The sequence below is a fragment of the Motacilla alba genome, chromosome 2 (genome assembly GCF_015832195.1).
Source record: "Motacilla alba alba isolate MOTALB_02 chromosome 2, Motacilla_alba_V1.0_pri, whole genome shotgun sequence".
Classification (NCBI taxonomy): Eukaryota; Metazoa; Chordata; class Aves; order Passeriformes; family Motacillidae; genus Motacilla; species Motacilla alba.
Window position 1 is genome coordinate 95939540 of NC_052017.1, and position 16735 is coordinate 95956274.

The 16735-nt window shown below is 37.9% G+C and overlaps 1 protein-coding gene across 1 annotated transcript in view; it reads right to left on the reverse strand.

Moving 5' to 3' along the window:
• Positions 1-13172: 13172 nt before the first annotated feature.
• The window catches only part of DOK6 (docking protein 6), a 241383-nt gene continuing 237820 nt past the window's right edge, over positions 13173-16735 (reverse strand). The window contains exon 8 of the mRNA XM_038130235.1: positions 13173-13536. Within this exon, the coding sequence (XP_037986163.1) occupies positions 13397-13536 (140 nt within the window). The 3' untranslated portion in view covers positions 13173-13396. The remainder of the gene's footprint in view (positions 13537-16735) is intronic.

The following is a 16735-nucleotide window of genomic DNA, read 5'->3' on the forward strand; positions in this document are numbered from 1 at the left end:
GATGAATACCCCTTAATTCTTTACAGCTACATTTAGAGACTGCTCTGGTCTATGTTATTAACAAATTACCTCTTTTGGTTTGATAGCCTTTTTATTGTTTGTGTCTTTGATTTTTCCTCAAGTCACCACTTGTAAAACTGAGGCAAAAAATCATATTGTACGATACTCTTTGTCTTATCTGTTTTTCCTAGTTCAGCTTCACTACAATTCTTTAGGATAGATGTTTCAGTGGTTTCAGTGCATCTCCTTTTTTTTTTTTTTTTGTGTATTGTAGCAGTCTATGTTTTGGAACACTGAGGTTTTTTTGGGTTTTTTCTCCCCTTTTAATAATCCTATTCATGCCCTGAAGTTTAGAAATGGAAAGACAGAAGCCAATTTCACTGCATCTGTCTTGTCTCTTCACACCCTTAATGGGGGTGTGTTCAGGGAAATGAGTATTTCATGGTGGATGTGAGACCCCATTTTCACAGTGGATGTGAGACTCTGCTTTTCTACCAATCTCCTCTTAGATCTCACTCCTGTATGGTCCAGTGACAAGCTCCACTGTCAGTATGTCCTTATAAAGCCAATTTCTCTCCTTCTGACTGTTGGGTTCGTACCAGGATGAAGCTCTTCCTAGAGTGGCCATAGGTTAGGGACCAGTCTTTTGCTTCAGAAACCACCTTTCCTCCATACCAGTTCACCCAGGAACTGTAAAATTTAGTTGTTTAAATGAAATTACTAATTCTTAGCATAGTAAATAGCTCCAGAATAATTAATATTTTAAGATGGATGTAGGAGAGACTCTGTCAATACCTGAAGAGTGTATGTGAGGGGAAGGGGGCATTTCACTGATGCTTTACCAGGGGCCAGATATGAGACAGCTGGGAAACATATTTAAGCTGCAACTTCTTTTTTTCATATGACTTGGATCTGAAAAACCCATTTTTATTGATGGTTTCATACTTCCCAATAATAAATCAGCATCTGAAGAAAAATTTTTCTGCTTTTTCAAAGCAGTAGCTGCTTTGAGAAAAGTCCTTCAACTTTTTCTTTCTTTTTTAAAATTTCTTTCTTCCTTTTAATGTTCTTCTAGCCTCCCTCTAACAGTTACAGAAGATCCAATTTTCATGGCATGCACAGCAGAGAAAGAAGAGAAGAATCATCACCCAGGCAGACAGAGGAGATTTATGTCAGCTGCAAAAACATCTCACACAAACATAAGAAAAGATCATTAGGTTCTTTCTTAAGAATGAAGCAATCAAAGCACAGGCCTTTTATTTACAGAATAGACTTTATTTTCCCTGTGCTGGCCAGATGTGGAAGGTCAAACTGGCTGTGCTGGTACGGCCTGAGCTGCTTTGGCAGAACAGTGACGAGACCTGGCAGTGTTGGTGTTGTATTGCAGCCTGCAGAGTTACCCTATCCCTTAATTCATATGCAGGATTAGAGACTATTTGTCCTTCTGCAATAGAAACATTTTTCCTAGTAGGTGGACTCTTAAGGATCAATTTTAGAACAGCTCTAATATGCAGAATGGAGCTGCATATGTTTACATGAAGTTAATTTGGTTTGCGAGATCTTTGTGTATGAGAAGCCTATGTGACAGGGTGAGAAAGAAAATGTGTTTGATGTTGTCTACGTTCATGGTTTTTGCATCTCAAATCGAGAGCTCTATGGAATAATAAATACCCATGATTTTCCACACAGGAGGTGTTATTTTGCTGCTGGGCAAACAGTGCTATTCAGCTGACAAAAGCAAATGTATCAGGGCTCCTTGAACCCAGATTTAAAAGTATGAACAGCAGCTTGCTATCTGACAGCTTTGTGGTTTTACAGGCTTCTTGCCACTCACCACAGCAATTTCAGTGTTTTCTCTTCGGGGATGCAATTCAAGTGTAGCACCTGCTCTCCTCCCCGACTCCTTCACCCCCTTCATTCCCCCCCATGCCCAGAAGAAAACAAAACAGGAAGACTCTGTCACTGTCAGGTTATATTTAATAATTTATTATAAGGTTTAATTGAGCAAAAAATAAATGGGAACATGGAAGGTATATGAGTAAATGGTGCAAAGCAGAAGAAAGCATGACTGAGAACATTTACAAAACAATACACATACATATGTGGTTGTATGTGTGCATACGTATACATTCTGCTGAAACCTACAAAAGAAATCACACAGAAATTGAACAAACAGACAAAAAATAAATCCTTAAACAAACAGAACTAGAAGGCAGACCTGAGAATTAGGATCTATGCATCTTTTGGCCTTTTACAAATCTGCTGAATTACTGAGGATAGAATCCCAGTAAATGAAGGTGTTACCATGACAGCTGATAACCATCTATGGCAGCATACTGCAAACTGTGTGCCTGGCCCAACTAGACCCGACTCCACTTTTCTCTTGAAGCATATGTAAAAATGTTGCTGGACACAGTGTTTGGGGTTTTTGTTAGGGATTTTTTTTTTTGAAAGGGGTGAGTGGTGGAGGCATCATGAGCCTGCCTACAAATCAGGTACCAGTTCTGCTTGGCTGGCTAGGAAGAGCATCACAGCCTGACAGCGAAAAGCACATTTTGCGCAGCCTTCTCCAGTGGAAAGCTTTCTTCACGTGCACAGGAAAATAGGAACCGAGTTTCTTCTGAGAATAACATGGACACAAGGCTTCTCTTAACTATCTGAGCAATAACAGCATCATGTGTTTATCCTAAACTTCAGCTAAAAATCTAAAATCCTAAACTAAAGTGTCCTTTCAACTTATGCTGAAGACTTAAATTGTTTACAATGTCATATACCATTAAAAACATCTTGTTTTGGTTTTGTGTACTCCTGAACAAGGACACGTTGCTATGGATGTTTGGTTTATTTTAAATTTCACTTGCTTTTTTCAGATATACAAATGCTTGAATGTGAAATTGATGAGGATACACAGAACTGTACTACTAACAAGTTGGTTTATTTCCTGAGTTATCAAATGTCATAGCAGATAATTCTAAGTTATGCACAGCCTTACAAATGAAACCTTTTAGCATTGGATCGTTTCTCATGGTCCCCCTGATAGTAAAATGCCAAAATAACAATGTAATGGATTTGATTACACAGAAGGTCTCAACTGGAGAAACAAATTGGAGATACACAAACATCCATAAGCTGAGAAGATGGTATTGTTTTACTGCTTCTAGAGACCATCAGAATACATCCCTGCTTTACTGAGGGTAAAAAAAGGGGAGAGGTTGAGGTTAAATATCTGGAATACCAGATTGTTTTGATTATTTGTGGTACTGCCCTTATTTCTTTTCTCTCTCGGTCTTTTTGAAACAATTGCTTATTTTTGAGATTTGAAGACAAAACAAAATCTGTAGTGCACTCCTTTGCAGGTATGTAATCTGTTTTAATTCAAATTCTGTAAACATATTATTTCTACCAGTAGGATAATCCACAGGGAAAATCACATCACACATAGCATAATAAGAACAATATGTTATTTTTTTTTCTCAAAAAACAATCCCAAAACAATAGCTTTTTTGTACCATAGTAATATCAGTGAACAGCAGCTGAACAAGTGACAAATTAAAACCGAAAACAACCCCAAACTTATCAATATTCTTATTGGTTTAAAAACTAGCAAGCTACGCACAAGAGAAGCTTCCAAAAGCTCAATTTGAAATGAAATATTAGAACTCTTTAATATTTTATGAGTCTGGCAGGTTGGGACCCAATATTTGCTGTTTGGATTATGTAAATAGACTTTCCAGTGTAAACAAACCATTGTTTATTGCTGCTTAGTTTCAATATTTCCCATAGATTTGTCCTTTCCTCTTCGAGTTATAAAAATTTCTTTTGAAAAACTCCATCAACTGTAATTTGGAAGTTTTATGTTTAACAGTTACTGTGCTATGTCATGCTGTATCACTCACTCAAATAGCTAAGAGGGAGGAAAAAAGAACCAGTGAAGCAAAAATGACACAACCATGGATAGCAACCAGCTCAGCATATCATCTAAACTGTAAAATAGTTCTGTGGGTTTTTCAAGGTCTTAGAAACTTAGCTGAAAGGAAATAAATGTAATAAAATATATTTTCATTAAAAAACTGAGTTTTGAATACCTTGAAGGGTATTCTAGAACTACCATCTGTGTGATTTGAAAATGAATATATGAGATTAAAGAAAAGTAAAACCTTTTCCATAATAATAAAAATAATCCTTTTCATTGGGTCAAAAAGGGAAATGTTTTAATTCAATGTTCAAAGGAATATTCAATGGTCAATAGTAAAACTAAGTCTTTAAAGGGTGTAAACTCTCATCTCTTTGAAAAAGACTTCTGAATGTAGGAAAGGCAGTCACCAGAGTTTGAATCAACAGGATGAAAAAGAGCCTCACAGTCTACGAAAGAAGGTGAAAGTTAGAACCTGTTATTTTCTTTATTCATCTTAGACACATTCCTTTACCTTGAGGAACTTCTCTGACTGTGATATGTTCATGATACTGCTCCTTACTGCTAGTCTTTTGCTCTCCCTTGGCTGTGTGTCTTGGGGTAAAACAATGTTTCAGTGAGGAAACAGCTGTTAAGGGCTGGACCCACCAAGGAACACATAAAGCTGGACAACCCCTCTTTTGGAAAGGTAGTTCAGCAATTAACCTTCTTTATGACCTCCGCCTGACCTAAATTCCCACCCACCTCCTCTGTTAAGCTCCTAAATGTTTTGAAGAATGCTCAGAAATAGCTTGTTCTAACTATACCGTGCAACTTAGCCACCTGCCTCCTCTCCAGGTCTTACTCCAGGACTTGGGGACAGGAGGAGAGGACCAAGGAAACACAGCAGGCAGAACAGTTGACGTATAGCTGCTACCAGCATTTGCTAGTTTACTCCTGAGAGTCCCAAATACAAGAAGCCTTATGTAAGAGAAAGAAAAGATTTAATATTCAGAGGATTGTTCAGATGATTGATCTCACTACCGGTTTCATTTCTAGGGGTGGTTTTTTTTTTGTTTCGTTTGTTTGTTTGTGTGCTTTTTTGAGCATTTTTTTAAAGGATGATGATTATTATTTTTAGAATCATAATGATATCAGGGCACCAGGACTCTGATTTTTCAAATTTACTTTTAAATCTTATGTGCATCATGCTCCTTTAAATATATTCTGTTATGGAGCTCTGTGAAAGCCCAAATCAATGGTATTTATTTACAGAAGCTGAAACTCTGCCTCAGTGAGTACTCCCTAGTGCAATTTCCTTCAAAGCTGAGATGCTCAATAGGAGTTAATCCTCTGAACAGCTTTGTAAGTCTGACACTAAAGGTTATTTCCAAAACCAGCTCGTCTGTCTACAAGATAGGTGCTAAAATATTCTTTTAGGCTGCAGACCCCAGGAGTAGAAGCTTTCCGCCAAGCTCTCAGACTGTATTGTTCAAGGTGTAAGTAAGGCAACATAAAAGACATTTCCAAAACACACACATTCCCGGAGAACAGTGCTGGGCTAGAGCACAAGACACACCTTCACAGCTGTGCCTTGCTGGGGTGCGGTGTCAGGGCATGTGTGGGCTCGGGGTGACCACTGCTCCTTTGATATCTCAGGCAAATGGTTCCACCTCCAGACTAGAGACCCACAGCAGTCTTCCAAACACTAAACTGGACCAGGCTTTTCACTGCCACGTGAAATGCTGGTTCATCCAGCATCATACCTGCCAAATCACTCAGAAAATGGGAGACCCTTCCCAGTTCTCTCCCAGCCTGCAGACAAGTAAGCATGCTCTCTCCTCTGCCCTCTGAGGCTGGGCTCCTGCACAGAAACTCATATTTTTAGGATGAAGAAGAGCCTGCAGGGCTTGGAAGGACACTCTTCATCCAAGAAGGTCCTTGGCTCTGCTTTGGTCCATACATTTTTTTATGTTGTCATTCTTTTCTAATAGTACAGTGCATTGAGAGTTATGATAAGAGGACAAGTATCTGGATAACCATGGGATAAATGAGTGATGAGTTTGCCAACATTTCCTTTAAAGCAGGGGAGCCTCAGGAACACTGAGATAGCCTCAGCTGTGTGTGCTCAGATACTACTGGGGCAGGCTGCCACCATGCCACAGGACTGACTAATGCCACTGCTCTGGCTAATTTCTTGGCCCTGATTAGGCTTGATTTACAAAGCTGTAGATTTGCCTTACTATCTGTGCTATAGTCTTAGATTTATATATCCCTACATATAACTTAGGATATAATGTTTGAGCTAGAAATATCAAAGGAAATTTACAAAGCTATCTAAAACAAATTTCAAAAGATTATTTCCACACTATCCACATTTTTAGCCTGTACAGTTAGATAAAATGATTAATATTAATTACTAGCCATGGCTGACATATTTCTTCTAACCTTATGCTTACTTAAAAAGACAACTTTGTAATTTTACAAAAAAAGCATCTCAGTGGTTCTAAAGGGTATTTAACACCTGTTTTAAGTTTATTCAATTAGATTGTTACACTAAATAATTCATTTGTAGCATTAACAGTAAATTTTATAAAATTATTTAAGTGATCAATAGCTTGTCATACTAAGATATAAACAAAAACACAGTATCTTTCTTTTTTCTTCAATACTTTGTGCTGATGTCTATGTGTATTTGAAAAGAGGAAAGTATGTTAGAAATATTTGCATGCGTTAAAATTAATCTCTCTTAATACTCTTTTTTCCCTCTGAAATAAAACTGTCTTAAGCAGACATTTATTATTTTCTTTGAAATGTCTATAATTTACCCAACAATGTTAGAAAGGGAGGAACTTTCCTACAGAACTCTGTCAGAACATTTTGAAATTAGAAGAAGAAAGGTTGAGCACCTTTGTATGTATTTTTATGGATCATAAAGGAAGATATCACCCAGAACTCAATGAGCTGTGAAATATTCTAAATCATACTTTTGACAATACCTGGCTGCAGTGAGTTCCACAAAGCTGTGTGATAACATTGGTGGTGCATTGTGCTAGTACTGTTTTTTCTTTATTGCATAATGCACGTCAGGCAGACTGGTACTTGGTTCTTCCAGCCAGGTTAGGGAAAATGAGCCCATCATGCTTTGTACAGAGTAATGCAGGGCTGTGAATCGGACTGAGCATACGACATTGTTTCCAGCTCCTGATGAAGGAGAAGTTGAATGCTATGGGAAAGTGTTTTGTGCTCCACATGGCCCACTGCTGTGTGCTTAAATGTTTGCCAATTTCTCCTAATATTTTTAAAGATTACAGAATCTGGTTATATTTTGTTGATTTCTTAGCACATTTTTCACTTCCTTTCATAAATTTCTCTACTTTTCTATAGTGATGATTTTCAAAGAAATAAAAGGCTAGCATGTATCATTCTTTGGTAAGAAGTCATAACACTTTTTTTTTTTTTTTAATGTATTTTCTGTTTTTCCTTGCAATCATCTCAAATCAGAACAATTTCAAAAAAGCAGTTCTGTATATCTCGTACCACAGCCTGTCATCTGTGGAAACTCAAGAAATGTGACAATTAACATGCACAAGGAAAATTTTATTTTATGTAATTTATTCTGTTTTAAGTATAGGAGTGGTGATGAGGATAAATGGTTAACTGAAACCCTTATTTTGGTTATTGGTATGGAATTGCCAAACCAGCCAATTAATTTTATGCTATTTTCTATGCTCACTCTGACTTGCTATCATACAATTTTTAAAAAGACTGAAAACAACGTGTCAGCCAATTAAAAATTAACATCATTCATGTCAAATATTCTCACTGGAAAAAAGCTACTGTAAAATATATTAATGCATTTGACAATCTCAGGATTGTAAGAGAATGTAGTAAATCTGTAGAACCTCATGAAGATTTCTTTATCAAAGCAACAAAAACCCCAATGAAATTAATTCTTTGGGACTTTAAATATGATGTTTAAAAAGATTAACTTTTTCCCATTAGAGAGCCTATTACTTTCTGAGCTTTCATTCAGTTTAAAAGGAAATATTGTCTACATTGCAGCTAGCAATATTCATAACAATATGGACATTGTCAAATGCTTTAGTTATATTTAATCATACTTAAAACTCAGTTACTTTCATACGTGTTTTAATTGTGTCTGTAAAAATCTGTCGAGTTGCACAAGCTTGTAAAAATCTTTGCAAAGTGAAGCTTCCATTTTCTTCAATAGCACCACTTCACCAGCCGATTCTAATATTTAGGTTTCTAAGCACAATGCAATTTAAATAATTGCTGAATACACAGGACCTTCACACATGACCTTTTACTGTCTTTTAAGGACCTGGACAGGGAGACAAACTTCTTGTTACAACAAGGGAGTCAATATTCTTTGTGGGTTCTTTCATTCCACCATAAGCTTATCTTTGTTTCCAATATATCTCACCTTTTTTATCTAAAATAAAAAGCGAAGAGCATTTATTTATAATATCAAGTACAAACACATCACCTTTCATGTAGTGCAAGACTTTATAACTGCAGAATTAATATATCCAGCCCTTTGATTTTAAAGTTATGTCACTACAGTGGTGTTGCACAGTCATTGTCTTCTACTTACAAAACATAGGCAGGCATTTTGACCAGGCCTCTGTGGTTAAAAATGTAAAATTCTAATATATCCTGTTGTGTAATAAGTGTGTTTGGAAAGAGTCACAAGTATTTGAATGATGTATGGGAAAATGAAATTTTCCAGTGCTGTTGGATCTATTCTCGTAATCAAAGAGCAGCTTTTCACACTTTTTTCACCGTTCACTCCATTATCTGTGTGGATAAAAGCCACACTTATTCCTTTGCAGCAGATATAAAAAAGAGCCAAAATACACTGAATATTAAACACTAAAGCAGATTAATTGGAACTCATTACTCCCTCCTTTTTAGTATTTTGTAAATAATTCTACATTTCATGCTAAAATGCACAGCCATTCAAGACAGTTATATTTTCTAAGGGAAAACCACCCTGCACTTTCTAGGTTACCAGATGAAAACTAGCACATGTGGCCGGTGAGCTAAGTCTGAGTAGAGGTTTATATGCGACAGGCTGATGGTCTTTGTCAGTTCTAGAGATCAAGTATCTCAAAAAACCCTACTCCTCATAGTAGTGCCTTTTAGACTGGAAAGCTGAACAAGCATGAAGTTAATTCCTTTTCTGATAAACACAGTACGTAGATATGATTAACGATTGACCTTTTTTTCTCTTTGCCGTAAGCAGGTAAGGGTCGTCACAAATTGCCTGCACTTTAGCAACTCCTAAATAAATGGGTGCCTGAAGGCTGTATTTTCTACTTAAATTATTGCTATAGAGAGCACTTTAAAACACTTATGCCCTCAGACACTCAATTTCAACCCCTCTTTCAGCAAAGTCCTATTAACTTAGAACAAAACTTGATTATAGTTATCTGCATCCCAACAGGATTTCTATACATGTGCTGTGGAATGAAGTATTTTACCTGAAATGTCATGGTAGACTTTTGACCAAACAAAAGAGAGCAGCTATTGTCAATGTCTCGATGAACTCCTTTGGTTTGTCAATACATTTTCAAGTTTTACTTGTAGCTTTTGTGGAACCAAAAAAGAAAACAAACACAGCAAAACCTTGCAAGGACAGAACTTAATACAGGTATGCCACAAAAAGTAGTGTCTGAATATTTACTCAGTAAAACAGCAAAGTCCCTGCTACAAGAGATTCTCCTTTCTTTTTCCTTTACATGGGCAGATGAAATTGTTTCAAAGGAGTGTACTCACAGACAGTTTAAACTATAAATAATGACATATGACTGTTTAAAAAAATGGGACTATTCAAGTTCCTTAGCACCATTTCATGATTTATTAGCAGTCTCTTTCAATTTCACCTTTTCTGCACCAAGTGACTTCAAAATCAAAAGTACCAGCATGCATCTATAATATTCACAGTAAAGATATATTAGTAACTATATTTAGTAATGCCATGTGTTATTGGTTCATAGGGGTGAATATATTATTATCAAAAGGTGATTAAAAAAAAGTAAACCATGATTACAATTATATATGCATATCACATCCTCTGAAACAGAAATAAAAGCAAAAGCTTTATTTTATTTGTTCTATTTTGTCATGTACTAATGCTAAGTTCCATTTGTACCAGCTGCACCTGGTTACCACTGAAGACATTTTGTTGCCCTCCATCCCTTCACAGCTCTTTAGCTGAAAACAGAGAGCAACTCTCGGGTCAGGAGTAGTCTGTGTGCCTTGCACCGGAAGAAAGCCGAGACTGGAACAGGGTTCCATGGGGTCCCTGGGTCTATTTAAAGGCCACTGTAGTCTCTAGGCAGGCAGCTCTACCATGTGTTCCAAAAGAGTTTTCCTTCTGGTGGAAGCACTAGGAGCTGTACAAAGTAGTCTCAGTGGCCATCACTTCGGTTATCAACAGGCATATGCCAGAAATTAAAGCAATTCCATGAAAACCGAATTTTCTGGCACACTGCTGTCAGTGTCTGCCTGGTTCTCATGGAGCTTTTCTGAGGAACATTTGTGGAAGCTGTGTGAATACATCAGTGTCACAGGGATATCATCTGCTGTTCTGGAGTGGGACTAATGACAGCATCCACTGGCTTCTGAATACTTTTGTGCTTCAGGTTACCAGTTGTCTTAGACTGTGTTACAGTACATTGTAAAGTTGCATCCTCATTTTCAAATTCTAGTGTGCTTGTGTTTGGTCTCTACAAGAAATAGGTTCCCAATAGCTCAAATTTGCTATAGATTGGTTGTGTTCTGCAGCTTTGTTCAATTTTCTGTGTATTGTATGAGACCTCACAGATACTTTATAAATGTATGAGTTGAGAAGATGGTTGCATTATGCAATGAAAGCAAAATATTTAGTAAAATAGCTATATATGGCCATATATACAGCCAATATATAGCCAAAACTGCTACAATGCCCCCTTTCCTCCCTTTTTTGGGGTGTTTTCTTTGAAGATAGCATCTACATTTTCATTAACTTGACAATACTCAGGTACTGCATAGGAAGACAAAGCCACAGACAGCAACTCTTCCCCAGGAAACAAAAAGAGAACATTATATAGATGTCATGCTTTTTATAGAAATACAGTTGAAGTACTAGGTTGAGGAATTAGATAGGTTCTTAAAGTATATGGACACTGGAACTAGAAAGTAGTTATGTGCTCCTGTTTTGCCTTTTCCCCACTTTTGGGCTATATAGAATATGTAATTATTAAATGACTAGTATTTAAGTCACAGAGGAAGAAAGTTACTTGGACACAGCATTGAAAACTGTAGAATATATTGAAAACTTAATCTAAGGAGTTTCCAAGAAAATATATATAATTTTAGGGCAAGTGAAAGAATCCCAGTTGCAAAGGAATTAAAATAACTGACCATTTCTCCAAAAGGCAAATATTTGGCAAAGCTGCGCTGAGTAACAGAACTACACCATTATCGTTTTGTATCAAATTTCACATTTAAATTTTGCAGATTGGAAATTTTCCCAAAGCAAAATTTCAACTGAATCTTTTTCTTAAATGAAAGTGTGAATGAAGCTTCCTTGATGGGTACAGCTCTGAGAGCACCATAGGTACAGTGCCCTGACAGCGTGGGAGAGCAGTTTTTCATTTTAGCTCATCAAAATACTCTCTGCAGGGAGCCATTCTATTCCTGAGTATGGCAGCACTGTGAGAAGGAAAAGAGGTAGTGAATGAGGCAAGGAAAAAATGGGAAAAATAAATAGAGGTGGTTTTGGTGGGGTAGAAGTGTTTAATTCAAGTGGACCACAAAGGTTTTTTATTCAGCAGCCGTTCACTGAAAGCTGTAAGTCTGCAAGGTCTCTTAGCCAGGAAAACGTTTGGAGAAAAGCTGACCATACTGTATAGGTAAATGTTTAATCAAATGCAGAAGTTTCTTCCATACCTTTTAATACATATATATATATATATAATGTGCATATATAAAACAACCCAACAGCACTTTTTTCAGTTAAATTATAGTACATAAAACCAATTGTTTCATTGGAAAAGAGTCTATGTGTCTCCTCCTTGATACATTTCCTCAATCTGTCCTGAGAAACAACCAATGAACTGAATCCCTCTGGTAATAATGGCAATAGTTTCACACTGGGACCAGAACACAAGGCTCCTCAGATCATACAAGAGGGCAAATTTTTCTCCTCACAATTTCAATCATTTCAGGGCATCACAAGGAGTACATAAATATTTGAGAACAGTTACAAAAATCTAAATGTTCAGGATAGATAAAATTCATTCCCCACCTACAGGTATGCCTTCCAACTTATTCCCTCATTACTGATTACAAACATCTACTACAGTTCGTTTTTAAAAGACGTCTTCCAAAGACAGAAAATTTCCATTCAGAGGTACTCATCCTCCTTTTGAGAGTAAACAGATGCTTGACACATGATCATACAAGATACAATGTGCATCTAGAACAGAAATCTGAGAAGGAAACACAGAAAACCAAAGTAACGCTGACCAGAAAGACAAGACCAGAGCTCAGCTCTACCATGTCTGGCCCAGCCGTGGCACAGCAGTTGCCAGCTGGGCAAGTGGCCCACTTTTTTTTTGTTTGAAGAACAGTTTTCCCGCTTTTTAAAGTTAGGCTTGCAGGCATGATTACCTAAATAATTTGCGAACAAGAAGACTTTGCAGCAGTTCTGAGGACTAGACTGTGCTGCCGCTAGGGATGCTCACAGCTCTTAGGGGCATGGTGAAAATTGCACATGTAAGGGATAATTTGTGCCCCAGGAATTTAAGATTAGAGCTGAACCAGGCAATAACCTCACCTTGATGCACCAAACCCTATTCCCAACAAAACATATCAGCCTGCTGCTCCAGTATTTGTTGGTGTCTGGCTCAAAAAACACCCAACCACCCTCTAGGGCAGTGAGTGAACCTGCTCGGATCTGGAGGTGACCCCCGCAGCTCTGACACCGCATCTTGAGTCGGTGACATTTCAGTGCCTCCAGCGGGAATTGTAGGCTGTGGCAAGGACCTGCAGAGGTTGTGGGTGAAGACAGGCTGTCCTGCTGGTGGGGGCGGGAAGGAAGGCCCCAGTGTCAAACGCGCCATTGTGACGGGAGCCCAAGAAGGGACCTTCTCCGGTCATGCAGAAACCTTCACACCAACCAACACAGTTTCATTTGTTTCCACCACTTTCTTACAACACAGACGTGTCCCCCTTCCTCCCTCCCCCCAACCCCCCCAACCCCCTCCTTTCTGAACATATCGACAAAAGGAACGGCAAAATAAATAAATAAAGACTTAGCCTCTGCTTCGGGGAAGCCGCCTGTCCAGGTTTCCGCATCGGCAGCGCCCCGGCTGGAGCTGGTCGGCATCAGTTTTCACGGCAAATGGTGGGTGCAGAGGGGGCCAGTGGCTCCCCGGTCCTGGCGGGAGGCTCCAGGCTCAGCTGTCCGTGTGGGCTGGCAGCCCCCAGCTGTCATTGCACCAGCCCCGAGCCGTAGCTGAAGGTGTAACTGCTGGCCAGCGACAGCGGCTGCTGGTGCTCCTCGCCCTGCTCCGACGGGTAGCTGGGAAATGTCTGCGCCCGGGACACCTTCGCTGAGCCGAGGTTGTGACCTGGAGCAGGGAGAAATGAACACACAGGATGTAAGTGGGCTTTGAAGCTTTTCACCATGGACACAGACTCCAGCGGATAACTTCCTACTGTCCCACGGTGTCAGGGTGCCTGGAGAGCAGAGGTGTTTCATCGGGCCTTTCTGGGGCTGCAGAAGAGGGTGTTCCCCGTGGCTGAGGGCACAAGTGGCTGACAGATTCCCAGCCAAGGCAAAAGGTCCCAGACCCAACTCAGATATAATTTAGGGTCAGAATTATTTTTCAAAATTTCAGAGTGCCGTATTTGTGTATTTTCTACTTAATAAGTAGTAGTTATGTCAGTTAGGGCTCACAAATAACTAGTGCACATATTTTTTACCTGAAGCACTGCCCATGAAGGTAATGCCAGGGGTTTCAAAGGGATTAATCCCACAAATCCCATTTCATTTACTTACCGTCCTTTGAACATGATGCCAGTTTGTCAGGTAAGCACAGCACCACTGTAATTCCAAAAGGAACTGGGGGTGGGATATGGTGCACACAGCTGAATACTGTTTGGAAGGAGGATGTGCCAGGATGTGCGCTTTTTCAGAGGGGCTTGTGAATCTCATATAACCATTGATTTCATCAGCAAGATGGGAAACCACATTTGAAAAGCCTGTGATGAAACTCAGCTAACCCTGATGACCCAATTCTATAACCTCATAATTTTCCTACCTCATATTTCCTTTTGAAATTGAAATTTAATAAGTAACAAAAAACAAACTTCCAAAATGCCTATTTTCATGCAATGCATTTTTTTTGACTTGTATATTGAAGCTTGGATTTAAAATGGTTTTATATAATGCTTTAAAAGATATCTTAATATACTTATAATCTGCAGGAATGCAAAATCATATTTTTATGTCAACCACAGAGATATCAAAGAACAGCTGCAATGGTATAGACTCAAATACTAAAGAATTCAGCTCATGCTGACATGTTTCAAAACAGTTATCAGCTGGCCCAGTAGTGCTGGAACCAAGGATGATGTTCAGTGGACTTGGGAAAACTTTTCCTCACTTGCATTTGGAAAAGTTTGATCATAACACGTTACTGACTTCCTCATGAAAAAAACCCCATGGCTCCCCCTGAACATGAGACTATCTGAGCAATGCTGGGACCAAGACAGAAAAAAATGCTACTAAATGGAAAATAGAGGTAAAGGTACATCTTAAGACATCTGAAGACAATAAAACCAGAATCTGAATTCCCAGTGGCATGTTATTGATCATAAAATTGGTTTCACAGCACAAGCAAGCAAGATTAATTTTTTATGTGTATTTTTATTCTTCATTTATTGGCTTAAATTGACATTGGCTACCTAAAGTTGACTGAGATGAAGGTTTAAATGTTTTCTGCTTCAAGAAACTTTTGCATCAAACTGAATTAAAGTTTATGGTGACTGTGAGCTCTGAGCTACACAGTAGCTGATAATGTTTGTGAATAGTCTTAAAGGTTTTATTGCATTGACCAAATTTTAACCATGATATTAAATAAGGCCTTTATTCATGTTTTACTTTTATTTGAGACTACATCACAACTATTGTCACTTTATTGCTTAATCTAATGCAAACCTAAACATGAGCAGATGAATGATGCTAGATTTTAATTTTGTGTTCCGAATCTGCAGCACTTCCTTCTCAGGAAGTAAGAACTTGCTTTCCTTTTACCCAGAAGCATAATCATATGTCTTTTAAATGCCATAAGGAACTGCTAAACCAGGTACATGATTTCCTATGTAAAATTTGTCTCTTTCCTTCTAATAAAGATAAATAAAATATGTCAAGGTAAAACTTTCCTTCATTCTCTTAATGTATTTTATCCAAAGAGTATAAAACAATCCCTGTGACAATGAGCAGGAGTAAAGAGACTTACTAACCACAGAGTTCCCTAAACTTAGGCCTATTTGCGTCATCTGCTATATCTTGTATAATTTATTTTAAATCCACTTTTGTAGAAGAGTGTAGCTTTAATACAGTGATGGAGAGTGCCCCTAATACACTAATTTCTAGCCACTAATTTCTAGCTAAGGAATTTAGGCAGTGTCTTAGAATGTAGAAGATAAATTTGAACCTATTAGGGTTAAAAAGGAAATTAAATTCAGGTCTTTCATTTCCAAAAGCCAACACATCCCCTGCTGTTCTTTAAAGGAAAATTTGCAGGTGCTAAATGTCACAACAGGGCTAGTTTTTTGCCATTCTGTAGCCAAAGAGTTTAAGGAGGAGAGTTCTTCTCTCCTAACTGCTAGGATATGTAGTGAAATAGAAGAGACAGACAGATCGAAAAAATTAAGGCACATTTAGCAGAGCCAAGAGGTCTAAAATGTCTGGTTGGGGTTCAAGCTGAACAGTATGACACCAATCTATGAAAAAAATAGCAAAAAGAGTAGAGGACATTGGTTCAAATGAAATGGGAGAGCTATGGGTAATAGAAAAGTAACAAGTTTTCTATTCTAGGCAATATATTTACTTTCAACTTATATTTTTTAAACAGACCCACAATTAACTATGTTAATATACTTCAGTAAATGAATAAGAAAATGATGGTGGCAAAATAATAAAATAGTCCAAAAGGTTCCAAGTTGACTTAAGACTGCTAAGTAGTAAATTTCCAAAATTTAAGGCACTTTTCAGCTTTTTGTTAAAATTCAGCATATCACATACTGGAAATTCTATATTATAATAGATCCTTTTATTTTCTTTCATAAATATTATTTTAAGATTCATACAGATGATCAGTCTTATGGAGCCCTAGTGCTGCAGTTCTCCAAAGTTACACTTTATGTCAGCAATAAGGATTTTGAAACTAAAGATACAGGTAAAGTTCTTGCAATGAAGGATTAAAGTTCCACAGCTTTCTAAGTTTCCTGCTCCAGACATATTTGGGCCTTAAAAGGGTAAGAGAGAAGAAGACGAATAAGAATACTGTTTGTGGATTTTGCAGTTCCTTGGTACTGCAGCTGCTTTTAAGAACACAAAACTAACTCTTCCCTGCAATTCTTCTGAAGTCAGTACAAGATGAATTTGATTCACACAGATTTCATGACCTGAAGACACCAATGGAGTTGGGGGAGGTTGCTTTTTTTTTTCTGTTCCAGGACAGGATCTTGGAAACATAAGTATTATTCAGCCTGCTTCATCCTTTATTCAAATTTACTCTCAGGATTATAGAATGCAATGAA